This window comes from Ipomoea nil, unplaced genomic scaffold (assembly GCF_001879475.1).
Source record: "Ipomoea nil cultivar Tokyo-kokei standard unplaced genomic scaffold, Asagao_1.1 scaffold2926, whole genome shotgun sequence".
In the NCBI taxonomy this organism is placed as follows: Eukaryota; Viridiplantae; Streptophyta; class Magnoliopsida; order Solanales; family Convolvulaceae; genus Ipomoea; species Ipomoea nil.
The window spans coordinates 2,369,591-2,396,210 of NW_017619354.1; the positions used below are offsets into that span (position 1 = coordinate 2,369,591).

Here is a 26,620-nt window from a genome sequence, read left to right on the forward strand (position 1 = left end):
TTTTTTTTTTTTTTTTTTTTGGAAGAGAAAAACTGTTCGGTAAATTTGATAATAGAAATTTCAATTTGATAAACGGTTAAAGATTTTCGATTAATTCAGTTAGGTTAACTAGAATGTGCTTACTTTTATGTACGTATTCAATTTGTTACATTGTGATTCTTATACAACGGAGTATCTATTTACGCTCCAATCAAGTTACATTGTGGGAAAGAAAAAAAAAAAAAATAGTCCATATATAGTTTCTTGATCACTTTCTCCTATCTTACAACATCTCCTAGTTTAAGAAATATGAACAGCTCCTCTTTAGCAAAAAGCAAAGAGGATAGTTAGCTCACTCAGGCAGAATTAGCTGCAAAATGGTTGAAGATTGTATCAAGTGTAGACTGACTCACACTGTATTCTGAAATGCCCAACTGCTCTCTGTAACAAATCAATAATTTGCAGCACAATGAACATGATGTATAAATATATATATACGTGATTATAATTATCATTAATGATCATTTTGTGAGTCACCTGTTCATCTCTATGTGCCCAAATACATCAGCGAGTGAGAGATCTTCTCCATATGGCAACTGCAAGAATTTCAAGACTCATCACCATGCTAACTGTAAAGGTAATAATAGCACACACAGATTTGCAGTAAAAAATTAATCTTGCAAACTCGTTCTTAGGCACTTGTTTGGACTAGTAAAACAAGGCTTCTTGTTTGAACCGGTAATATACGAGGGAATCATCATATGCTTCCCAATCAAACTAAAAGCATCAGCACACGCTCATCGTGTTGGCTTCACATTACCTGATACTTAACACTCAGTCCATTGCAACCTTGAAATGTTGCACCGGGAAACGAAGATTGAATGAATGCATCAATTGCTGAAAACTTCTCTTTAGCCAACCACCACTCGCAAAATATTGGCACCGGGATTCCACCTACTCATAAGTGCAAAAAATATAAGTAGTCAATAGAACTACCTAGCAAAGACCGTATTGGGTGAGTGGGGAGATGGATAGTTCGCATTATTGGAAAATGCAGAGAGCACAAGAAAGTTTAATGATTTAAGTTGAGAGTTGAATGAGGTCAGAACCTACCATCCCGAACCAACTGCTCTGTTAACTGCTCAATATAACCCGAAGAATCATCAGGTGCAAATGCAAGCGCTTTTACTCTTTCTTCATTGCCAAGCCATCTTCCAACTGCCATTATCATCTCTTTTGATAAGCTAATCTCTGCCACAGATGCATTTTCTGATGCTGGGGAGGACTCAATACCTCCTATGCACACTTCAATGTCATCAAGTATACTCCTTGGAAGGGGAGGGAGGTCAAATAGTTTCTCTTTAACTATTCGGCACAGATTTTCCAAGTCATTTGAGCTGACTTCAATTGGTTTAACCTAAATACATGTGATTCAAAGTATATAAATATATGAATATCAGTTTCAAGGACATTACAGTCACTATTACCTCAAGTTCAAGATGATTCCCAAAACGCGTTTTTAAATGTTGTGGACTTCCTATGCATCTCAGCTTTCCACCAACCTTTGAAATGTTTTAATAACATGCAAAAAAATAAAATATGTAAGGAGATAAAACAGTTTATTATATTAATCCTCAGTCAGTGGTTATGAACTTTTTCTTCTGTTTCAGAAGGGGGTAAACTCCTTCAGTTGCATTAAGGAAGCATATAAATAGTCAACTTTCTCTTAGAGGTTATGAGATTTTTGTTCTTTTGTGCCAGAAGAGGTAACTCCTTCATTTGCAGTACCAACATGTGTAAACATATAGTCAACTAGTAAACAAATGGAATAAGTACCATTATCCCAATCCTTGTACAGAGTGCTTGAGCTTCATTCATGCTGTGAGTAGTTAGGATGACAGCTGTCTTCCCACGTCTAGTTGATAGACGAGATATTACTTCCCACATGAAACGTTTGGCAATAGGATCCATACCTAAAAGTTAACAAATTTTCAGATATGGGAACCAAATATCAAGAAAGAAACTGATGCTTGATCAATTTATACATTAAGCATCTAATTACTAGTCAAAATATGTAAAAGTAAACAAACAGTATCTATGGTTTGAAACTACAAATGATTAGAAAAGCAAGAGGACTTGGAAAACAGAAAATTTAAATAAACAAAGCATGGAATAAAGTAAATGTAATTACCAGTGGATGGCTCATCAAGGATAACAATAGGTGGATTTCCAATCATTGCAATTGCAACAGACAACTTCCGTTTGTTCCCTCCACTAAGGGCGAAGGATGGTTTATTAGCATGCTTCAACAGGTCAAACTCCACTAACTTTCCCATAACAATCTGTCCAAATTACTTAGCATTAATCATCCATGGATTAATTAATATGAACAAAATTCTATCAGTCATTTGAGCATGCACAGATCATGCAGTAAATAAATTTGACTAATTTCCAGACATGGAGTTAATATGTCCAATGCTGGTTTTCTTAGTGTTACAGTACTTGGAGAGAAAAAGAATACCTCTTGAGAGTTCTCCCTCTTTCTGTATGTCTTTAGGGTTAGTCAACCTCCCCTTAAATACTAGCTTGATCTAGACTGATATGGCATGCTAATATTCTAGTTTCCTAAAATATAAGATACTCAATCACACAGAATATTCTATAACACTTAGCAAGGACCTCCTTGTTTTCATTTTTAGTACCCTTTTCTCCTTTCCTGGTAATGGAGGCAAGAACCTTTTTTGGAAGTGTGGCAAATGATCTCTTTTTCAGTATAAATATAAATGAAAAGTTTAAGAAACACATACATCCTCCAGTTCATACTCTGGAACTCCTTTAATTCTTGCATAGAGCTCAAGATGTTCTCGGACTGTTAAGAATTCTAGTAGAGCATCAAATTGTGGACAATACCCAATCTGCAAAGAAGGAAAAAAAAAAAAAAGAAAAAAAAAAAAGAGTTGTATGGGTATAATAATATAGAGCTAAGTAATTAAGATTTTTGACAATTATAAAAAGTAAAATAAAATGATAAGGTCAACAAATATCACTGCATACGTGTCTACGAGCAATCTTTGGGTTTGAACATATGTCTCTGCCAAAAATAAATGCAGTTCCATCACTTGGTTGTTCTTCTCCTGTTCAGTAAGTCAACAGTTTAGAAAAGGAGAAAAGAGGTGCTAATCTCATTGACATATTCACATAGTATATCCATTTCAAAATTAAAGTGAGGTGAAAGTAAAAAAGATCATAGAATATATATATATATATAGGCTAATATTCAAGTGCATCCACCTGTTCCCGTGAGTCACGTGAGACTTTTCGAAAATGCACAAAAGCTACTACGCGAATGCACACAATCTAGAATGTGTGTATTCATGTAGTAGCTTGTGTGCATTTATGAAGGGTCTCACGGAAGAGGTGGTCTCTATATAGCACTTTTATAATGAACAAAATGACCAACTCATGAGATAGTGTCCTCTACTAAAAGATAAAGGAATTCCTGTTCAGTTGCAAAAGCAAAAGTAAAACATGTTGAACCAATCTCTTAGAAACATATTTTCTAATGGTGATGAGCAGATGATACCAGATAGCATTGACAGAGTTGTTGTCTTCCCTGCCCCATTTGTCCCTAGAAAACCAAAACATTCTCCTTCTTGGACTGAGAATGTCAATGAATGAACTGCAATTTTTGGACCATGATGCTTCCCTCCAGCATATACCTGAAATGTATGAATTGCTACTGAAAATGCCCAATACCCAGTACTCACTGAACAGTGAACATTTAATATTTAAACCCTAATTCAACATACCTTCCGAAGATTACACAGGCATATAATTGCATTATCTGTTGAGCCTGATAGAACCCGAATTCTCTCCGTTTTAACATCTATGTCCTCATCAAGTTCAAGACTTGCGTCTTCAGAAGATTGTAGAAGAGGTTCTGATGAGATACTGGAAGTTGCATAGACAGAATTTTTTAATCCTTTCCACCATTCATAAGCTCTTGATAGGTTCATCCTTTGATGTGGCAAATACTCAAGCCCAAGTGTTAAAAGGAAATACACAATGGCCTGTCAGACATCAGAGCAGTTACCCCATTTCCAAAATTTAGTGGCCATTCATATTTAGAACATAACAAATAAAACAGAAAAGAAAACAATGAAAAGCAGGAAGGCACTCTGGTCATCTGGTGCTTTGGATTTTTTTTAATATACGAAAACATCTTCCTTGCAACTTCTGGTAGGATCAAGTTCCAAGATCCCACTCCCCTTCCCCAGCTTTATTATTTATACACCAACTTATGAAGAGGGTTTGCATCATTTCTCAAAATACAGCTGACCATGACTAGTCTTTGAGGTTACTAGTCTTTGAGGTTACATCCAGCCTTTCATTTTCCTCATCCTTTTTGCCTTCCAATCCATAGGAATGATAGATTCCCAATATTGAAAAACAACCTTGATGTTTCTGCAGTTTAACACTCAATTTTCTTAACCCTCACCCCCACCCCCCTCTTTTTTCTTCCCTCCTCTCATTATTCAGTGAAATAAATAAATTCCCATGGGAATGGTAAATGAATGATTCAATGATCTAATCATACATGTGCCAAAGAAAAGATAATCTGTTTTTTCTCCAATTCACATGATCCCTTTTAGCTAAGAGATATAAAGTCATATATAGGGAAAAAAGATTATTGAGAAGCTTGCACCTAAGTAAGGATGGATGCTCAGGCTTTCAAAATAAGTACTGCCACGTTAAAGAAAGGACTTCTATTGATTTTCAATGAACAGTAATTTGGAGCAACTTTATACTAAAAAGTGTCCTCAGTTTTATACAGTACTAAGAATTTAGAGTTTCAATCATGTTTATTCATGTGGAAACATAGTCCTCATTTAAAAGTTTGGAGAATTGTCCCTAGATCTCAATAAAGCTTTATAGAATAGACAAGGACAAAATTAGTGGTCAACGAATGACATTATACATTTACACCATGGTAATGATACTTTCTATCAACATTTATACAACATCTATACCTGTCACCCAAAATAAATAACTTAAAAATAAAATAAAAAATAAATAAATAAATAACAAACAAACACTAAAACCCATACTTAATATTGCGTAATAATGGCTTTAAGTATAAGAGAACATAGCAGCAAGAAACTTTCACGCATTCATAGGATCAGATAAGTACCTCTGCAGCTAAATAACAAATAGAGGCACCAGTGACATCCCAATCAAGAACTTTATCATCAGAATCAGTCTTCATTCCTTGCCGTAGAAGGGCTAATGAAGCTAGCCCATCAGCAAAGCAAAACCCCGGAGACAATCTGAAGAAGATCTGAAAAAGTAAATGACAGGTTATGAAGATGATGCATTGCTAAAGTATCATAGAGCATATATGCAGGAACAGGTAGTGGGTACAAAGAACGAAGTTGTAACATTTCAGAGACTCATACTACAACCAAATGAATTGTGAATCTGTTTATATTTTGCAGAACAAAAAAAGGTGTCATAAAGATTTAAAGTAGATCATAGAATTGTGAAGTAAACTGGTTTACATTCTTCAATATCCTAGCCAATTATAAGATGAAACGATCATTGAGGTAGTTGCATATGTTAATATCTCTCTTTTTCTTTTTCTTTTTCTTTTTTCTTCTTTTTCTTTGTTAACTATTTTCAAGATGAGCAAGTAAGAATACATGGGCATAAGGTGCAGAAAGGGGGAAAAAGTAACAAAGGAGTTCTTTTAGAAGATCACTGAGGTCTAAAGAAATCATGCATGACTAAATGTGAGATTTAAAGAAAGATAAATACTTCAAATTTTCCAACCTTTAGAAGAGAATTCAAATGTGCTGTTGACTCTATTAGACCCATTATAAATGATATAACCATAAGAATGAGCCCGGTGAAGAAATGGACCATGAGTACCACATTCTGCAAGCATCACATGAAAATCAGCATCAACAGTAATCTGCACCCTGCTTGATGCTTTTTGTGAATAACATATTATACTTAACAAAGAGAAAAATAAAAAATAAAAAATCATGGAGTTTTAATATTTATCTATCACACAGAATAAATACCTGTGCCATGCTGTGCTCAGAAAAGAAGAAAGTAAGGCAATATGTTGAAGAGGCAATTGCTAGTCCATATTCCACAAACATGAGAGCAGTAGGGAAGAGAGAATTCTTTCCAACAAATTGATCAAGTCCTGTGCAGGACCAAATGAAATTTCCAAAATATTAGGTAAAATTTACTCTTTGTTGCATACAACCCAAGCTTAATTATTTTCTTTGATCTCTGCATTATTTTCTTGTCAGTCAAGCCTATTCTCATATAAATTTGAGGATCAATTTATTTGTTATCACAGCATTACCATAGCACTATTAGACCAACTTGTTTTATATAAGCTTTGGTGCTTGCCATCAATTCTCTAGGAGGTTGGGCAAGGAACTTCCCCAGTTCTAAAATGTAATTGATATCTCAGATATTATGTTTCAAAGATCATAAATCATTTACAAATTTGGAAGTCCTTATGTTAGCCTATGTATGTAGCCATTCACCCCATGCAATAACAATCTCACCAAATACATAGAAGTTGCATTCCTAGGACATCTAAGGACTGGATGCCTATAAGAACTAATGTAGCATTTGGTTCGCAGAGTGAAATAAGAGAAATAGGAATAGTATTCCAAAGGAAATAGAATATTATTGTATAGGAATATTATTCCATTGTTTGGTTCAAGGGAATTAATATAGAATTAAAAAATGAATGAAATTTTAATGTTTGGTGAGTTGAAGAATACAAAAAGAACAAACTGTCAAATAACTAAAATATCTACACAAAGCATATAAATACAGATAACTATAGACACATGGATATACATACACCCATATAAAATTTATTAAATATAAGTATATTAATTTATTATTATATATTAATTTAATTTAAATATATAAATAAATATTTATATTACACACACACATACCGATCTATACCAAGAATATAAATAAAATAACAAATAAATAATTGTGTGTGTGTGTGTGTGTGTGTGTGTGTGTGTGTGTGTGTGTGTGTGTGTATATATATATATTCACATGCAAGGGGGTATTGTTGGTATTATGAAAAAGTAGCTATTCTTAATAGGCCAGGAATAACTATTCCATTGCAAAGAGAATAGATAATTCCATGGAATTTCATTTTGCGGAATAGAAAATGAACTAAACAGCAAAATGGGCCTATTTATCGGAATACTATTCCATTCCCGGCCTATTCCACAAACCAAATGGCACGCAAGAATTAAACTCTTGCAAATAATCTCAATATAGTCCACTATACCAGTAATAGAAAGCTGCAAAGGTCCAATGGACTGACATACCAAAGATGCAAAAGAAAACAAGGGCAAGGGAGGAAGGAAATAAAAAGCTGATGAAGTCCCATATATATGTTGAAGTCCAATAAGAAAGTATAGACACCTGAGAAGGCATTAAGCAGTTAAGAAAAAAATTAGAGCACTGGGAAATGGAAAAAGACAAATCTGAGGCTATCAGAGATAATAAGTATACCCCACTAATTAGTTGCTGATGCTTAGCTTTTACTTCGCGTTCCTGCATCATGTAAGTACACATTTTATAGTGTAGTTATCAGTCCTAGCATCCTAACATGATGTTTACATAATTCATTCTTCACATTAGCAATTCAGAAAAAAATCTTGCTCATAACATACTAATGTGATTACCAAAGATTAGATGCTTGCATAAATCTATAAACTTTGAGATAACCCCTCAATACTGGAAACAACTGCCAACAGAGAGTTCAAACACACAGAAATAGTGGCAAATTGCAAAATGGTGTTACTTGTAAGCTAAGAAATATGCACTTTAAATAATATTGGAAGAGTTTTGCTTAATATTAGAAGGCTTTAAAATGAAAAATGGCGTTACCTGTTGCTGCTATTATATTGGAAGATTTTTGCCTACTTTAAATAATTAGAAACCAAATAAAATCTTATACACTGCCTACTTAGAGGGTAGGTAAAAACAGTGTGGCATAGATCTACTCCCTCATTCTAAAATAAAGTCAAACAGATTGCGCATCTTGTGAGAGCATTTATGTATGTTTCATTTCATCTGAAATTGGTGTGTGTGTGTGTGCGCGCACGTGCAAACTACAGTGATACTTTGGGGAACTCCAAATGTTTGTATAAAGTATAATGTCACAGACAGTGTACCTTTACAATGGCCACAGCAAATGATGCAGGAATAAAAGAAAATGCAATGGCAACAACTATTGCAGCAGAGAACGCATCCAAATCCTACACATTGAAATATTCAAGATTTTAGTATAAATATAAATAAATAAGCCCAGTAGCAACATAACAAGTTTAACAACATGAACTGCTAAGTTACCAACAATCTTAAAACATGAGGAGACATAATAAATCACAACTTTTATTGCATCAATGAATGGAAAAATTCATGTCAAACATCATAGAGGGAACAAAACTTTCAGTTCGCAAACTACTACATGCAGTGCAATAAATTGATAAAAGAACCTATGTAGTATTTACCATTTAATACTCCGTAAAGTTTCTACCCAAAATTTCAAAAAAGATCAGAAAGAGTTTAGCAGAACTTGATGAGTAAGAAGAAATCACACTAGCCATGCACATCAATGCAGTATTTAATAAAAATTAATTGGTGATTGTTAGAAGGTTGTTAGGAAATAACTCTCAGCTACTCATTTTGAAATTCAAATGAGTGGATGAGTCCTGCTATTAGTATGTATATATAGGCTCCTTTGTACATCTTGTAAATCATCAGCTTTCATAGTAAACACTTCTATATACACATTCTACAGTGATCGAAGCAAGCAGGACCTTCTACTTTAAGAAAACCTATCATGCTACAATGTCATGAGCAGGCTACACCAAGTATATCCTAAGAAAACAAAAGGAAACATAAAATAAAAAGAAAAGAAAAACCATACATGGCGTTGCTGGTGTTGGCTTTCAGTCATAGGCAACGGGTGGTTACGTGTAACAATTGTCATATTGTCATTATGCGTAGCAAGCCTGAGTATCGCTGAATTCATCACATTGATGAAGGTTGGAGCAGAATGTTGACAAGAACTATTATGCAGAATAGTATATCCTAGACTGCCATCATCATTCTGATTATCCATCAGAATTGCTCCATACCTGTTTCAGGAATATGCTCAATAATCCAAAGAGCTAAATAATACAGGCAACAACTAGGCATTAACTAATTTAATCAAAAAGTAAACAGCATGTAACTATGTAATGCATGCATCAAAAGTCTTCTTATGAGATAGGGCTAGTTTTACTTTTACAACTTAAAAATTGAATTGGGAAATCAAATGGAAATGATATAATCACATTCCTATGGAATTATAAATACCAAAGCCCCATACATGGACTTGTAGGGCATGTTCCTACTTTCTCATGTATACACCCAATCACTGGCACTAATTGCTTCCTTGTCAAAAGGAAGCACAGGACAGATTTAAGTGTTGAAAGCAGGGGAGTGCCACTGCTTACCTGTTTTGGTTGTTGGTTTCCTTGATCTTGGAAAAGCCCTAACTATAGATTATAGCGTGGTAATACTACTGCTCTTAGTATTACACAGAATATGATATCTCAATAATAGGACTTGAATTTTTTAAGGAAGGGAAGGAAGGAGAAAAGGGAAGGCAGCTTGAGCATCTTCATTGATAGAAACTAAGAAGATATATTAGTCTGCCATGTTACAGCTTTCCACGTGAACAGAAAGCATTAAAGAGAAATGGATGGCCAGAACTGAAGTAAATCTGTAAATGAGTGACAACATAATGATTTTGCTAATGTGATTCAAACCACTATAGCATATTGAATAATTACTAGATGGAATGATGTCATGTTAAACTGAAGGTAAATTTGTAAATAATGATGTGGCATTCTGGAGATTTTAAAGTTCCACAACATATGGAGAATACAACTTCTGAACCACTGACCTTGATTGATATGATTCATTGAAGCTAGACATTAGATATTCACTCATAGAAAGCAAGATAGGTCCCAAGGTAGATCCTGCTGCCTCGATAGCATCACTTAATGCCTTTTCAGAATCTGGGAATCTATATGTCGTTTGTTGAAACTTTTGTATCCAGCCTCCCTGAACATAGTTTGCAACCTGCAGATTACGAAACAGGCTAGGTAAAGAACCCTTAGAAATAACCAGTTACAGCATGAAAGTGTAAAAGATCACAAACCTCCTTTTCAATAGGCCAGTTAAGATCAAAAGGAATTGGGCAACCGCCACCACCACCACTTAGTAAAGGATTAAAGTATGAAGTTGTAAAGGTGACTGACTGCTGATCAGGATGTGGTTTAAGTTTGAGAAACAGTAGACCAAAAAGCAAAAACACAGCAGGAATTAGAAGCTGGAAAACAATTGTTTTCATATCTCTCTGAGCAGATTTTGCTCTCTTTATGAGTAATGCCTTCGAATGTTTCCAAAACATTGACCTTGAAAGTATACAGCAGCAACAGCACTGCATACTTAGGAACCTAAGAGCACTTAAAACTGTAGTGAAGATTAGATAAGAAGCCCTTCCAATTATGGTGGCTATAAAACAAATGATTCTAAAATAGGTTCCGCAAAACTTAGAACGGAAGGTTCTTTTTGGAGCATAAGATTGGCAGGGTTGCAAAGTAGCCGTATCACATGAAACTGGTCCTTCTCTCTCCTCATGGCTCTCGTCTTGATCAAAATCACCTCCGGCAACTCTTAGAAATACTTCCTCTAGAGTTGTGACAGATATGCCATAACTTTCAATACCCAGATTTTCTTCTCCACGGTTCTCAGTTCCATAATTAGGCATGGACCTTTTCATGAAGCACTCTATTTCACGAAACATGCTTCCGAAAGAAGATGAGGATGCAAGAGGGAGTTTGAAGGAAATTTCAGTTCCAACCTAGATACAAAACATTAATTAATGACACAACATTTACTGTTATTCAACCCCCAATACAACAGTGAAATATACGTCAGATGCAATAAAATATTTGCCTCATTTATGCAAGAACTGAAGAATTAATTTAGCCTCTAAAAGTTGGAAGAATACTTCGCTCACACATGTAGCAGATGGAATATGCTTGTAAACAATATCCGCTACTGCAGTGGGTCCAGGTGCAGCCTGAAAGCAGAGTAGTAAATTAATATATTATAGCAAGAAGGATGATACACCATCAAAGAAAAGCTAATAAAATAATTTAACACAGTAAATAGGCTAAGATGGGCACCTTAACCAAAGTAAGGGTATAACCAACTCCGAAGTGATGCTTTAAGAAGAGAGAACTGTGAGTAGAGTTAAAACTCAAGTTAAGAACACATGATAAGGAAAGAAGATGAAAGAAGTTTGGCCCCAGAGCCCAGGTGTACATGGAAGCAACCCATCTTACAATTCAATTTAATCCAAACAATTAAGATCCACATATTATGACATATATGAATTAAAAATTGGTTCTAAATCTAAGTTGAAATCACCTTCCACAGCATTTTAAAGAACCATTGGCCATGATAGCTATTCTATCTCCTAATACATCTGCTTCATCCATGGAGTGAGTTGTTAGTAAGATTATTCTTCCCTTCTTTTTCCTTTTTATCAGCTGCCAGGTCAACCGCATTGAATATGGATCCATTCCACTGGTCGGTTCATCAAGAACAATTATCTAAACCACGAAGCATCAGATTTAAGCAAGTTCCGGAACAACTAAATAAAGAGCATTACTTTTGAACATGCACTCACCTTACTGTTTCCTATTAGTGCTATTCCAAGGGATAGCTTCCTTTTCATACCCCCAGAAAGAGCTCTTACTACAGTATTAAGTTTGTCTGCTAAGCCAACCTAATGATACATGAGAAATGAAGAAGTTTGCTCAAATTCAAAATAAACCAAGGAGAAATGCAAAAGATCAATCTTAATTGAAATAAATCTTCCTGTCCACAAAAATAAAGCCCTTACAGGTAAACTACAACTCAATACAATCTTCAAGCTTATCAAGCTGTGTTTTTATAAATGATCAGAATGACTGAAAATTTCTGTAAAAACCTAATTATTTTAACCAGACCATTCATTTAAAGGTGCAGCACACAGATGGTAGAAAGTTGGGTTTCAAGAGGTTAGGGCCTGAGGAAAAAGGCCCAAAGTTAAAATAACTTTATCTTCCTTTGCAATGTACTCTATTGCTCATGTAAAATATTACTCCCTCTGTCCTAGTTTATATGTCTTATTTACTATTCATAGGTCAACCCAACTCTTTTTCTTCACTTATTTTCTTTAGCATTTTTCTTACAATTTTTAAATTTGGATTTTTGTGTTTAATAGCACTTTTAATACAGTTTCTAAATATATAAATTTTGTTCACTGTTATTAAATCAAATATTACAAAAAAAAAAATAAATTGTAAATAACTTGAATCAAGCTTTCATTAATTGAAACAGATATATAAAGTGCAACAGAGGGAGTATAATAAAAGATCCAGCTGCTGTTTCATTTAGTTTGACAGTAATGATTCTTTCTTAGGTTCAACACTTGTATACAAATGAATCATGTGCAAGGAGCAGCATTCTCTGGATTTTGGTACTGTAACACTAATTGAACTAGCATTCTGAAAATGTCAAACGAAGTTTGAAGAAACAATAGCCAATGCATTGAGAAAAGAGATAACTTTGCACCAAGTAAGTCTAGCCAGGAAGACAATAGCCAATGCATTGAGAAAAGAGATAACTTTGCACCAAGTAAGTCTAGCCAGGAATGAGCGGAACATAAATTGAATCAAAGAAGAAATGTGAGGTCACCTAATAATGAGCAGGGATAACTTACTTCATCAACCATTTCAGTCACAACACTATCAATCTTGTCTTCACTCACTCCCTTTATATTAGCGAACATTTCTAAATGTTCCTTCACCTGGACAGAAAAGTAGGCAAAGCATGATATGGTTATGGATATCAAAAGCAACAACAAGAATTAATAAAGAAATAAATAAATAGATAAACCTTCAGAAACAGAAAAACTTTCAATCACAACTAGACAGAAAGAAAGGAGGTGATAGATAATAGGCATGGAAAACCTAACAAAATTAAAATTTTCTCCTCTACTTTCCTAGACAACTACGGTAGGATAACAGAGAACACTAAACACTATTTGAGGTAAAAAATCATAAAGCTACTAGATTATATGAGACCAATAGGGACTATATAGCTTCAGTAACCCATCGTATGTCTTGGAAAATATATATTTTAGTTGTAGGCAACAATATGAAAGTAATTTCACTTGTGCTGACATAGAGACAATTTTCAATTCTTCAACATTAGTTTTCTGAGTAGGATTAAGTGATGCAACAAGTGGTCCCAAATCCAATTACTACCAAAGTATAAAACTACTAAGATCCAGGAATACAGCAGTATTACAAAGTAAGTTTTTTTCTTGGCAATTAAAAAAAAAAAGCATGTCAGCATTCAACCATCTGCAGGGAGCATTTCACTGTATTACGAACAAATTCATTCCCTCATTCTTGTTCATTTCAGGTGGTAAGAGGAGGAATGTAGATTCGGCAAACACTTTTGGCAAAGAGTGGAGGGTAGAGGGAGAGTCAAGTAATAGTTACAGCACTAAGTACATCAAACAAAACTTTTCTTACAGTTAATTCTGAAAAAAGAATGTCATATTGAGGACACACACCCAAACTCTTCCGTATCTCATCCTGCAAAACCAACAACTAGCAATAAACCTTTCCATCCAGAAAAGAAATTTGAAAAATAAGATAGGCATGGACCAAGAAACATAAAATAAGATCATCAAGCTAGGCTCCTCATCACATCATATTATCATAATAAACATATAAAGCCAAAATGTAGATTAATTACCATATCAGTTAAGATGTTTTTCCCAAAAACCAAAGCATCACCGGAAGTAGGAGGAAGAAGACCAACAAGCATAGATATTGTCGTGCTTTTACCAGCCCCATTGTGTCCTTCAAAATAGTAAAGTATTGTAATCAAGAAAACAAGAAGAATGCAACTGGTTCATAAGCTTCCTCTATTTTTTTTTTTGTTTTGAAAGAAGCAGAAGCAGAAGCAGCAAAGCACATTAATTTTTTTTTTTTTAATATATAGTAAACACCTTAAGGTATTAAACTGGACTAGTGATAAACAAAGAGAGCAAGTGCAATACACTTTAAGGATGAAACAATATTTAGCAGTCCTGAGAGAAAACAGAGTTTTGGCAATAGATCATGCATTTCCAAAGATACACTAATATATAAAGCTTATCCAAGCCATTGAAGGAAACATGTCAAGTTTCATTAATTAATCACAGTACTTCCTTCACCCATAACTAAATGTTTGAAAGCTTATCCAAGCCATTGAAGGAAACATGTCAATTCTTTACAGAAATAGCTCGCAGTTACAGATTACTAAAGGCCTTGAGCCTTCTGTTATAGAATATTCTGTGATATTGAGAATCCTATATATTAGGAAATCAAGAAATTAGAGTTTGAGGTATATGGAAACTTCCATATCAGTTGTCCTCTAGCCCTGCATTTATAGAGAGCTGAAATCCTCCCTAAAGGTGTGAGAGACAGTGAGAGAGAGCTGCTCAAGAGGTATAGCACTCTAAACCTAATTACATGGTATCGGAGCCCCTTCAATAAATTTTTTTTCCGGCGGTCTCCTGTCGTCACCGCCCACTCAGAAAGGTCCGCCGGCGTCCGGCGACCACATCTGCAGCGTTTCCCGGTGTTCTGCCCTGCGCGTGGGCCTCACGCGCCACCACCACCACCGCCTCCTCCGTCACGCGCCGGCGCGTGCGGCTGCTCCGGTGACCGGAAACTTCTCCGGTCAGGTCTACCAGGGTCGCCTAAGTCCTGCCGTCTCAGTTCCGGACTTAGTTTGGACCATTGCCACTTCGGTTCTAAGGTTAGGTTGTTTCGTACCCCTTAGGCTCACTTTTTGGCGTAGTTTCTGATCTGTTTGGGCTCAAGTTTTGGTGGGTATGGCTGATAATAAATCTGTTGTTGTCACTGATATTGTTCCTGTGACTTCTAAGATCACGGACTGTAAGCTTAATGACTCTAATTACTTGGAATGGACTCAAGTCATTACTCTTTATCTCACTAGTTTGGATAAGACAGATCACCTAACATCATCTTTGGCTGACCAAGAGCCTACTTGGGTGCGGGATGATGCACGTTTATTTCTGCAGATTCGTAATTCTATTGATGAGAGTATTGTTGGTTTCATTAGTCATTGTGGTTCTGTTAAGGAATTGATGGAGTATTTGGATTATTTGTACTCTGGGAAAGGGAATATTACTCGTATTTATGATGTTTGCAAGTCTTTTTATCGTGCTGAGAAACGAGATTTATTTCTTATGGCATACTTTATGGAATTTAAGAAAACATATGAGGCGCTTAATAAGCTTATGCCTTTCACTACTGACATTAAAACACAGCAACAACAACGTGAACAACTGGCTGTTATGAGTTTTTTGGCAGGTCTCCCTTCTGAGTTTGATACAGCTAGGTCTGCCATTCTGAGTACCTCAGACGTCCCTACTCTGGCTGCTGTATTCCCACGTTTGATTCGTTCGGAGCAATTGCAACCGAGTCTTTCCGGTGTAACCATCCCACCAAGCAGTGCTCTCGTTGGCCGCCATCCTCGTAGTGGGAACTCCCAGGGGCAATCATCCAATCCGCCTCATAGTGGGAATAGTAGAAATTCTCAGGGGTACAGTTCTGGTGGTATTGTATGTCATTATTGCCATAAGCCTGGGCATATAAAAAGGGATTGTAGGAAGTGGTTGAGGGAGCGGGGAAATTCTGCTGCTAATATTGCATATACACCTGAGGCATCTTCCAAAACGGTCATGGTCTCTGCGGATGAGTTTGCCAAGTTCTCTCAGTACCAAGAATCCTTGAAACATTCATCCTCTTCGGTCACTGCTATTGCTGACTCAGGTAATACAACCACATGCCTTCTCTCATCCTCATCCAAATGGGTTATAGATTCGGGTGCTACAGATCATATGACAGGTAACTCTAGTTTATTTTCCACGCTCTCTTCCCATCCACATAGTTCCCCTGTCACCTTAGCGGATGGATCCTCCTCTCGTGTACTTGGGTCTGGGTCCATTACGCCAATCCCCACGCTTCCTTTGTCATCTGTCTTGCACCTACCTAATTTTTCGTTCAATTTAATTTCAGTCAGCCGTCTTACTCGTGTTTTGAATTGCTCCGTTACGTTTTTCCCTGATCATTGTGTGTTTCAGGATCTTATGACGAAGAGGGTTATTGGTAAGGGGCGCGAGTCTGGAGGTCTCTACGTTCTTGACACAGCGAGGCCGGAGTCTGTTGCGTGTTCTGGTGCTGTCACTCCAGTTGAAGCACATTGTCGTTTGGGGCATCCTTCCCTTCCCTTGTTGAAGAAATTGTGTCCGCAGTTTTCTAGTTTGTCTTTTTTACATTGTGAGTCGTGTGAGTTTTCTAAGCACCATCGTGTGCATTTGAGTCCTAGAGTTCACAAACGAGCGTCTGCTCCTTTTGAGTTAGTACATTCTGATGTTTGGGGTCCATGTTCTGTGACATCTAAACTCGGTTATAAGTATTTTGTTACTTTTGTTGATGATTTTTCCCGCATGACATGGTTATACCTACTGCAGTCTCGTTCTCAATTGTTTGATGTGTTTTGTGGGTTCTGTTCTGAAATTGAAACTCAATTTGGTATTCCTGTCAAAATTTTACGTAGTGACAATGCTAGAGAATATTTTTCACATCCTTTTGCCTCTTATATGCGTGGGAAAGGTATGATACATCAGTCCTCTTGTGTTGACACACCTTCCCAAAACGGGGTGGCTGAGCGGAAAAATCGGCATCTGCTTGAAACTGCGAGGGCCTTGATGTTTCAGAGGGGGGTTCCCAAGCAGTTCTGGGCTGATGCTGTTTCCACAGCCTGTTTCTTGATCAATCGTATGCCCTCTGCGGTTTTGGATGGGAAAATACCTTGTCATACTCTGTATCCTTCGAAACCTTTGTTTCATATTGACCCACGGATATTTGGTTGCGTGTGTTTTGTTCGGGATGTCCGTCCCAATGTCTCCAAGTTAGATCCAAAGTCTTTGAAGTGTGTATTTCTTGGTTATTCTCGTGTGCAAAAGGGTTACAAATGTTACTCTCCTGAGCTTGGTAGGTACCTTGTTTCCATTGATGTCACCTTTCATGAGGATGTTCCTTTCTTTCCTGCATCTCCTGATGTTCTCCGTGAGGGGGAGAGAGATGATATCTTGATGTATACGGTCACGTCCTCTGTTCCTATCTCTGTTCCTACTCCTCCTGTCTTACAGGTGTATTCTCGTAGACCTCGGCCTACTGCACCCGTTCCGGCACCACCTCCTGCTTCCCTTCCGGATCCAGTACCAGCTCAATGCCCTGAAACCACCTCTGTGTCATTTGATCCAGTCTTGGATGATGATCTTCCGATTGCTCAACGGAAAGGTAAACGTAGTTGTACTTATCCTATTTCCTCTTTTGCGAAATATGATCGGCTGTCATCTGCCTCGTGTTCTTTTATTGCTTCCCTTGATTCTATTCTAATCCCTAAAACTGTTACGGAAGCCTTATCCCATCCTGGGTGGCGTAATGGCATGATTGAAGAGATGACTGCTTTGGATCACAATGGTACTTGGGAGTTGGTCACTAAGCCTGCAAATAAGAAGCCTATTGGTTGTAAATGGGTGTTTACCGTCAAAGTTAATTCTGATGGGTCTGTGGCTCGTTTGAAAGCCCGCCTTGTGGCTAAGGGATATGCCCAAACTTATGGGGTTGATTATTCTGACACTTTTTCTCCTGTGGCTAAGCTTACTTCTGTCAGATTACTCATTTCAATGGCTGCCATCAATGATTGGCCTTTACATCAGCTTGATATCAAGAATGCTTTTCTGCATGGGGATCTTCTTGAAGAGGTATATATGGAGCAACCTCCTGGGTTTGTTGCTCAGGGGGAGTCTGGAAAGGTATGCCGACTTCGGCGATCGTTGTATGGGTTGAAACAAAGCCCACGTGCATGGTTTGGAAAATTTAGTCAAGCTGTTGAGAGCTTTGGGATGGTGAAAGGGAAATCGGATCACTCCATGTTTTACAAGTGGTCCAAAACAGGTATCATCTGGTTGGTAGTCTACGTAGATGACATTGTCATTACAGGGAGTGACACCGAAGGGATTTCATCTCTCAAGTCATTTCTTCATAGTCAATTTCAAACTAAAGATTTGGGACCACTGAAGTACTTCCTGGGTATTGAAGTTATGAGAAACAAAACAGGTATATTACTATCTCAACGGAAGTATGTACTTGACTTACTCTCTGAAACAGGAAAATTAGGTACTAAACCATGTAATACTCCCATGACACCGAACTTGCAATTGTCAAAGGAGGGGGAGTTGTTTGAAGATCCTGAGAGGTATAGAAGACTAGTTGGGAAGCTAAACTACTTGACAGTAACTCGTCCAGATATTGCATACCCAGTTAGTGTTTTGAGTCAGTACATGGCATCCCCAACTATTGATCACTGGGCAGCTGTAGAGCACATTTTGAGTTACTTAAAGGGAGCCCCAGGACATGGAATCTTGTATAAGAATCATGGTCACACTAGGATTGAGTGTTTTACTGATGCTGATTGGGCAGGGTCCAAAGAGGATCGTAGATCAACAACTGGATATTGTGTGTTCTTTGGAGGTAATCTGGTTTCCTGGAAGAGCAAGAAGCAGAATGTAGTCTCTCGTTCGAGTGCAGAGTCTGAATATAGAGCGATGGCACAATCAACGAGTGAAGTGATGTGGATACACAACCTTTTGTATGAGTCTGGTTTCAAAGCTCCAATTCCTGCAAAGCTATGGTGTGATAACCAAGCTGCTCTTCATATTGCATCAAACCCGGTGTTCCATGAACGAACTAAGCACATAGAGATTGACTGTCATTTTGTACGTGAAAAGATACAACAAGGGTTAATCTCCACATGATTTGTGAAGACAGGAGAACAACTCGGGGACTTATTCACGAAGGCCCTTACTGGAACCCGAGTCAGTTATTTGTGTAACAAGTTGGGCATGATCAATATCTTTGCTCCAACTTGAGGGGGAGTGTTATAGAATATTCTGTGATATTGAGAATCCTATATATTAGGAAATCAAGAAATTAGAGTTTGAGGTATATGGAAACTTCCATATCAGTTGTCCTCTAGCCCTGCATTTATAGAGAGCTGAAATCCTCCCTAAAGGTGTGAGAGACAGTGAGAGAGAGCTGCTCAAGAGGTATAGCACTCTAAACCTAATTACACCTTCCATAGCATCCATATAGGATATAGCTCAGAACTAAATTCACTTTGCAGTTAAAACAATAAAAGCAACAAAAGAGCCAGTTATATACTCATTGAAAAGTAGCTCAGCAGTCAAGAAGAGAACTGAACATAGCTACCTAGAAGAGCAAGAATCTGATTCTCATATAAGGACAGTTGTAAGGACTTAACAGCGGAACAGTTTCCCCTATTTGTACTGTACACCTTCTGCAGATTCCTGATCTGTATACATCTGCAAATCATGAAGATAGGCGTAATTGTACAACATAATACTTGTACAGAATGCATGCACAACTAAGTTACGGAAATTCACTTGGAGATAATATGTAAAAATTACCTCCCATCAATTTCTTGTTGTTTCATTTCCAAACTGATAGTTTCCCTGACCGGTTTGTATATCTCTTCTCCAAATAGATTTGCACTCTCATTATCTGAGTTGTCAATTAAATTGACTTCTGAGGTTGAAGCATAATGTTCTCCAGTATTTTTTGTCCTCCAAAAGGATTTCCAGAATGTGGAATTCCATGGGAAGTGCAATCCATTCTCCCTACTAAGAACCTGATTGTATGTATAAACTCCTGAGCTTTTCTCTTGATAAAATCATTGAGACAGCATAAATGTATTTATTTTCAGTTTTATCTGAAATAGCTTAGGATTTTAAAGAGGATGAGGACTGCTTTTATCTATAAAAAATCTCACTCAGGATCATGAACTTAGAGTTCTGTCCTGTTTCCCTAATTTTACAAAAGAAGCTTTCATGTTCAGGTCCCTTAAATGAAAGCATTACTCTATTGATCAGGAAAATACTTAAACTTAAGAATGATTGAATGAATTTGACTCAGGATTTTCAATTTAAAGGAAAAGTATTAAGTCACTGCAGTTATGCCTTCCTCTTGACCAATAAAACTTACAGGACAAAGAAGAAAGTAGTCCAGAAAATATACCTTATCTAGATAAAGACCAATAGCACCATAGAGTACTGTGTCAAATAACATCATCAAGAGACAGACCAAAAAGCAAACTCCAGAAGATTCCTGCATTATTAATAAACTATATACCTTTAAAATTAAGAACTATATAACAGAGAAAGGCCAGAACATGAATAAAGAGAATACCCGCCAAATGTTACTCCATCTGAGTCCAACATGACCACGCTCATAGTCAGCAAAGTTGATAGAGCCCAATGCAAAGGCTGTGGGTGAAAGAAATGAAGCCATCACTTTTAATACCCTACAAATACAAAATGCAGTTACATAATTACATTACTCCCAGAAGAAAAAATATTGGGAAGTGTCTTAATAGCAAAAGGACTGACATGGAAACAGTCTCATCATTGACTGTATAATAAGGGAAAAATGCCCCAATGAAAGAAAGCGTCCCAACAGCTATGGCAGTTTTTGCTCGTGTGAAAAATGTAGAGATCAGAAAGGACATTGTGATGGCACTGAGTCCAAAAGCAAAGAAGTAGACAAACACCAGTGACTTGTCGCTGTACTGGAAAAGGGTAGTCATAGTGCAGAGAGTAATGATCACAGAAGAAACTGCAAACTGCCAAGGAAATGAAAGCATTAAAATAAGATAAACTGGTAAATTCATTCTCACAAAACAATATATAGAAGAAATCGCAACTAAAAGGATGTATCAGGACAACATCCACAGTTGCAAAGATGATAAACCTAAAAGTTAGATTAGATAGAAAGGGGAGAACTCAAATGAGATTTTTTATTAGAAATGCTACACAAGCACAAAATATGTTCCAAACTTCTTTAGAATGAAGCAAACACAGCGGAATCACTCATTCACTCCTAACAGCTCATGCTACAGAAGCAGCTTCTTTTGTGTGAGTGTGTGCAACACACACATGCATGTTCAGATTCTCCAATTACAATTTTTTGTCTTTCTTCTTTCATTAGGAGGATTGTGGGGAGGGATAATTTGGATGGATACATGCAGCAGAAGTATTTGACAAAAAGAAACATTACCTGCAAAGCATATGTTATAAACCAAGAGAGATGAAATATCTCATCCTTGAGCCCCATCATGTATAGGCCCTCTTTAATCTTCAGCTCCTAAAGAATTAATAGTTATAAGCATTCAGCTAAGAAATTTTCAAGTCCTCAATTTCCCCTTATTTTAAAACTTTTACAATATAAAGATATTCAATGAGCAAAATAAATTTCAGTGTACTTACCTTTTCTAAGACAGAATAACTTATAAGACGGGAGATTGGATAGAGAAATCCCAGTAAGTACCTGGAGATTTCATGATATGTAATTGAATAAACTTTCAATGAGAAAGATCAGTTAAACCACAGAAATTTGTGCAGAAATAGATAATTGTAATTAAAAAAAAATTAAAAAAAAATTAAAAAAATAAAATAAAATAAAAAAATAAAAAAATAAAAAATAAAAACAGAGAAAGAAAATACATACAGAATCCCCATAACTTCCTTGACTATGGATTGGAACTCATCATCAGTATATTCACGAGTTGGAAAAGGAGCAATTCTTATGTTTGAAGGACTAAACTCAGTCCAAGGTATTTTGACTGGGAAGTCTGTACCAGAAGAGCCCCATTGCAAGAATGATGAATTTGTCATAATTTGTTGAGCAGCATAGATAATGAATGAATCCATGACTTGTTGGAGCTGTGAAAGAAGATGAAATTTTTTTTACCAAAAATGCTTTATTTCTTACTGCAACTCAAAGTTAGTGGAAAGACATTATTGCATTTGGTGATGCCAAAAACATGCAAAACCACAGTTTACCCATCAGACAGAAATGATTTCAACCTCCTTTATGTAGGCATTTATAAAAATACAAGTAATGCTTATAAAATTCATTTAGAGACACCAAGGGAGGAATATTTTAAGTTTTTAACTAAGATAACATTCAGAAAATGACCCAAAAAACGGCTCTTTATCACAATTTTAATTTCATAGGCTGTCAATAACAATATGATTTATGAACAACAAACTTGAAGTGCAATTTAGAAACATGTTGTATAGAAAGAGCATTAACAGTGAATGAAATATTTTGAGCAGTTTGACCAAGACTATAAGTTATCAAATGCTAAGGAGAGGGTGCAACATAAATACATACAGTGAAAAATCCACTTAAGCTGTATTGCAGGATTGGTACAGGATTCACGCCTAATTCCAAGTCATTAAGAAAGGGACCATTTGTGTCCATGATGGTGCTAACATCAGGAAATCCTGAGAAGGCCCATGTATGGTTTAGGCGTATGCTATAATCAAACACTTGAGGACCTTGTTCATGAAATATAATGGCTCCTTTAATTTTTGGATTTGTACAATTCCTGGAAAAAGGAAAATATTAACAAGTACTAAAGTTAACAGATATTTGATAATATAAAAATATAGGGGATAAAGGAAGAGCAAACCAGTCAGGTCTAAAAGAACATGAGAAGGCATCTGGGATCATCATAATTCACAACTAATGAGTGGAAAGGCACGTAGATCTCTCACAGCCAAACATTTACAGACATAACACATCAGTCAATTAGAAAGACTGTTCACTAAGGTTACTGCAAATGTATGGAAAGTACTTTCCACCACAACAGTATAAAAGCGCCACCTGAAGCCATCAATCACATGCACCTAATTTATGCAAGAAAGCAAGACTTCAACTCTAGCACTCATGCCACGGGTTCACATAATCACTGTATTAGCCTTTTGTTTGTTTAAAATAATCACTTTGCCTACTATTTTCTTTTCTCAGTCCCAATTGGAGGAAAGCTAAATGCAGTCAATGTATTTAACTATATAAGCAAAAGTACATATGTACTTGATCAATAAATTGAGGGTGAATGTGTTATTTTAAGCAAGTTTTTTTTTTCCAATTTCTTACTGCTTTATTTAGAGGGGAAATTCTGACTAGGTTGAGATGAAAAAGAAAGAAACCAACAATGTGTGAAGAAGAAATCAAAAAATTGGATGGTTGCTCAAGTTCATTCGCTGTTAATGCTAGATGTCTTCATGGACAGCCAGAACTGATTTTACTGAGGTGGTCAAAGCAAAGCTATGGTCTGGAGGAGTCTGGACATAATGTGGCTGGAGAGGAACCTTTCATTGGGAATTGCGTGCTGAGTGCAAATGTAATCTTTTTCCCCTAACTTGATTGAGGAGCAAACTCATAAATAATTCCAGCAACAACAAAGAACAAAAGCAATAATACCCCCATAATAGTAATACAGAGCAGAGGAATGGAAACAGTAAGTTCCACTCTGCACTATCTGTTTACTGTACGAATAGATAGCCACCTCCTGCACACACCATAAAGAAAAATAACAGCTGGACATATTACTCACTTCTTCTGATCACAAGTTCCATAATCATATGACCGTATGTATGTTTCAAGCTCTTCTTCATCATTGTAAACTCTAGAAACAAGCTGTATATAGTAAATAGACCAAATTATCACTAAAAACAGTAATCTGAAAGTTTTTTTAAAAAAATTAAAATTAAAATGCCCTAGAAGGACCTGGCATATAAATTCTTATTCAGAAAGTGGCAGAGAAAACTGTTGAAATAGGCAGGCCAAACTTTCATTCTTGACTTTTAGGTATGCTAGATAAATTGAAGATCACTCGTGTTTTCAGTTATCCTCTCTTCTGGACATCGTAAATATTTTATTTTTTTTTAAAGTAATTTTTGGAGAAATTCTTTTTTAGGTAAATGACTTCTGGAGATATAGAGATTATTTTACCTAGTATGCAAATATGTGTTAAGATAAATAACAAGAATGCCCATAAACAGCAAGCTTCCTGCAGTAGAAGTAATCGCTCCCTTCCCCACATTTTGCTACCAATTTATTTCACAAGCTCTCTCTAACTCAAAATTCAACAGAGTTGAAACTAATTCAAGAAAAACTATGATGGAGGAAACTAACTGACAACAGAATATGGGAGAAAACAATAAGATGTGAGAAACATAAGCCATAAATAGGAATTACCTGCAGCAGAGGAAATTTAAGAGAGAGAATATTGATCATCATCCTTGTTTCAGGTGTATCCGGTGCAAAAGCCAAATACTCATTATTGGCCATCAACAGCTCCAAAATTTGGTTGAAAGTTACAGATTTATCACCTTTTCCTATTTCCAAAAACATCCCTTTCTGGATATACCTGCATATCATGTTGTATTTTATTTTCTATATCATTTAATGAATTCCCTTCAAACTGTTGTAGAAACAATTAAGCTAAGAAAGTGCTTGCTTCATTTTGGTCGCCTCCAAAATATCATGTGATGGCTATTGGTACAACCCAAAGAAGCTTACTTGCAGGTAACAAACCAAATGTAAACACATAAAAATAATACTAATAAGAAAGTCACTCCAAGAATACAAATCCAAGTGTGCTTAAACATAAATTAAAGCACCAAGTTGATGGAATTCGTACGCCTGTGCTGGGTGGATTTGAGTATCAGATTGTGTTCTCACTGCTATTAGCAACAGCATGACAATAGTTGGTAGAAAAATCTGTGATTAAAAGTAAACACGCCATTAGCTACTTTACCTCTTGGTAATAAATAGTGATCAATGCTAATGGAGTAACTAGTAAGTCCAAAAAAAAAAAAAAAAAAAAAAAAAACACACTAATAATTTTGCTAGGAAGGGAGACATTATATTACAGCCACCTACAAAGAGCATGATCATCAAATAAAGATAATAATATGGTGAAAATAAAATAAAATAAAATAAAAACGAAATGAACTCCCAGGAAAAGAAAAACGCAAAATTTAAGTATTTAAATGTAATTAAAAGGATTTAAATGCGAAATCGTTGCTAACATGCATTTAAAAAAAATAAATAAAATAAAATTGCAGGAGATGAAAGAAGTCAAAGAACCTCAGCGCAGGTGATATAAGGATGGCGAATTTTGAGGAGCCAGTTCTTGCGAAGCATCGCCCTGAGCTGTCTCTTACTCGAGTTCTTCCTAATTTCCCTCTCTTCCTTCTCCTTCTGCTTCTCCATAGTAGCGAGAATTCCGGATTACACTGGAGTACTGATCACTCAACACAGCAATTTTCCTGTCGTCTTAGCTTATTTCTCTTCTTCAGACTTCACTGAAGCTAGCTAGGGCAACTGCCCAATGATGCATGCATCCATATTCTTAGAGAGAGAACAAGGTTTGGTGTGTGAGTGTATATAGGGAGCTATAAGCCTATTGCAGAGCTTAGAGAGAGAAAGCGTGAAGGGGTGAGACTTGGGAGAAGGAGGAAGAAATCCTTTAATGGGTCCACGGAAGTGACAATAGGAAGTTCGGTTTGGCGTCTGCTGAAAATCAGCATATATACATTAAATAGATTAGTTTTTTTTTTTTTTTTTTGAAAGCCAACTGTCTTGCGGTCTTGGTATATATTAATGAATGAACGAAACAATAGAGTCAGGAGGGATATCATCATAATACAAAGACTGTTCTTGATCGAAAGCTAACGAAACTAGTGTATGAGCATGTAAATTAACTGATCTAGAAATAACGCTTAATGAGCAATAACTGAACGAGGATAAAGTCGATCGACACTGATCCACAACCATCCCAACATAAGACAAGATAGTCGTAGGACCCGAGTGCAAGGAACTACGTAACTCTGAGCAATCTGTGAGGAGATCCACATTTAACTCGTTCCGTGTCATGAGCCAAGATAGAGCCTCTTTGTATGTCAGTGCCTCCACCATAAGGGATGAGAAACAGCCGGGGAGTTTGCCATTTGTTGCCACCTTGAACGAGCCGTCCGAATTGAGGAGTACCACGTCATAAGTTGCGTCGCCGGTAGCCGATCGGTATCCGGCATCCACATAGCACCGCGGCCGGGTCCAAGGCGTTTTTTTTTTATTATTATTTTCTTTGTTTTATAATGTTTTATTCTAAAAAGAATAGATCTATTTTTGTTTTACTTTTTTAAATTTTCTTTGTTTTCTAATGTTTTATTCTAAAAAAAGTTCAATTTAAATTTTTAATCAAATAAATTCAAGTTTTCTTAACTGGAGCCAAATGTCTTACGGGTTATTTTGATCTAAATTAGGGTGTATTTAGAAATCGAAAAAATATTGTTTTTCAGATTTTCAGTGTTGGGCTAGAGAGGGAAAAGACGGAAGTCAATGAAATATAAGGATGTGGTTAGTGAAAAATAGAGAGGATTTTCTAAAAAATGACTTCCTTTTTTTGAGGGAGAAGTCATTTTTTCAAACTCTACCATCGTCGAGCTGAG

General features: G+C 36.4%; 1 protein-coding gene across 2 annotated transcripts; it reads right to left on the reverse strand.

Annotated features, from left to right (window-relative positions):
- Positions 1-153: 153 nt before the first annotated feature.
- On the reverse strand, positions 154-25,666 carry LOC109161901 (ABC transporter A family member 1). Of its 2 annotated transcripts, XM_019310466.1 has the most exons (40): positions 25,257-25,666; positions 24,808-24,887; positions 24,363-24,534; positions 23,719-23,801; positions 22,491-22,707; positions 21,822-22,036; positions 21,581-21,641; positions 21,372-21,458; positions 20,705-20,937; positions 20,505-20,619; positions 20,334-20,423; positions 19,727-19,947; positions 19,509-19,621; positions 13,912-14,018; positions 13,686-13,748; positions 12,866-12,952; positions 11,789-11,887; positions 11,527-11,711; positions 11,283-11,337; positions 11,105-11,176; positions 10,250-10,954; positions 9,992-10,170; positions 8,969-9,179; positions 8,211-8,294; positions 7,546-7,587; positions 7,359-7,455; positions 6,063-6,190; positions 5,809-5,913; positions 5,171-5,317; positions 3,789-4,049; positions 3,563-3,698; positions 3,034-3,113; positions 2,787-2,894; positions 2,171-2,321; positions 1,816-1,952; positions 1,467-1,541; positions 1,093-1,396; positions 800-933; positions 517-575; positions 154-420 (listed from the first exon to the last, which is right to left on the reverse strand). In XM_019310466.1, exons 1-40 carry the CDS (start codon positions 25,380-25,382, stop codon positions 336-338), a joined length of 5,709 nt encoding a protein of 1,902 aa, XP_019166011.1. In that variant the 5' UTR covers positions 25,383-25,666; the 3' UTR covers positions 154-335. The 2 variants fall into 2 exon arrangements, with proteins under 2 accessions (XP_019166011.1, XP_019166012.1); XM_019310467.1 differs by lacking the exons at positions 21,581-21,641; positions 22,491-22,707; positions 23,719-23,801; ... (1 more) ...; positions 24,808-24,887; positions 25,257-25,666.
- Between the last annotated feature and the right edge of the window lie 954 nt (positions 25,667-26,620).

Bases quoted from the DNA above. Each gene is read 5' to 3' on its own strand.
- LOC109161901 (XM_019310466.1), bottom strand. From the start codon at position 25,382: ATGGAGAAGCAGAAGGAGAAGGAAGAGAGGGAAATTAGGAAGAACTCG. The intron at 19,948-20,333 runs GTATATTTTCTG...ACATACAATCAG, and splicing joins TTGGTCTTTATCTAGATAAG to GTTCTTAGTAGGGAGAATGG. The intron at 10,955-11,104 runs GTATTCTTCCAA...TTTTGTATCTAG, and splicing joins CTGCTACATGTGTGAGCGAA to GTTGGAACTGAAATTTCCTT.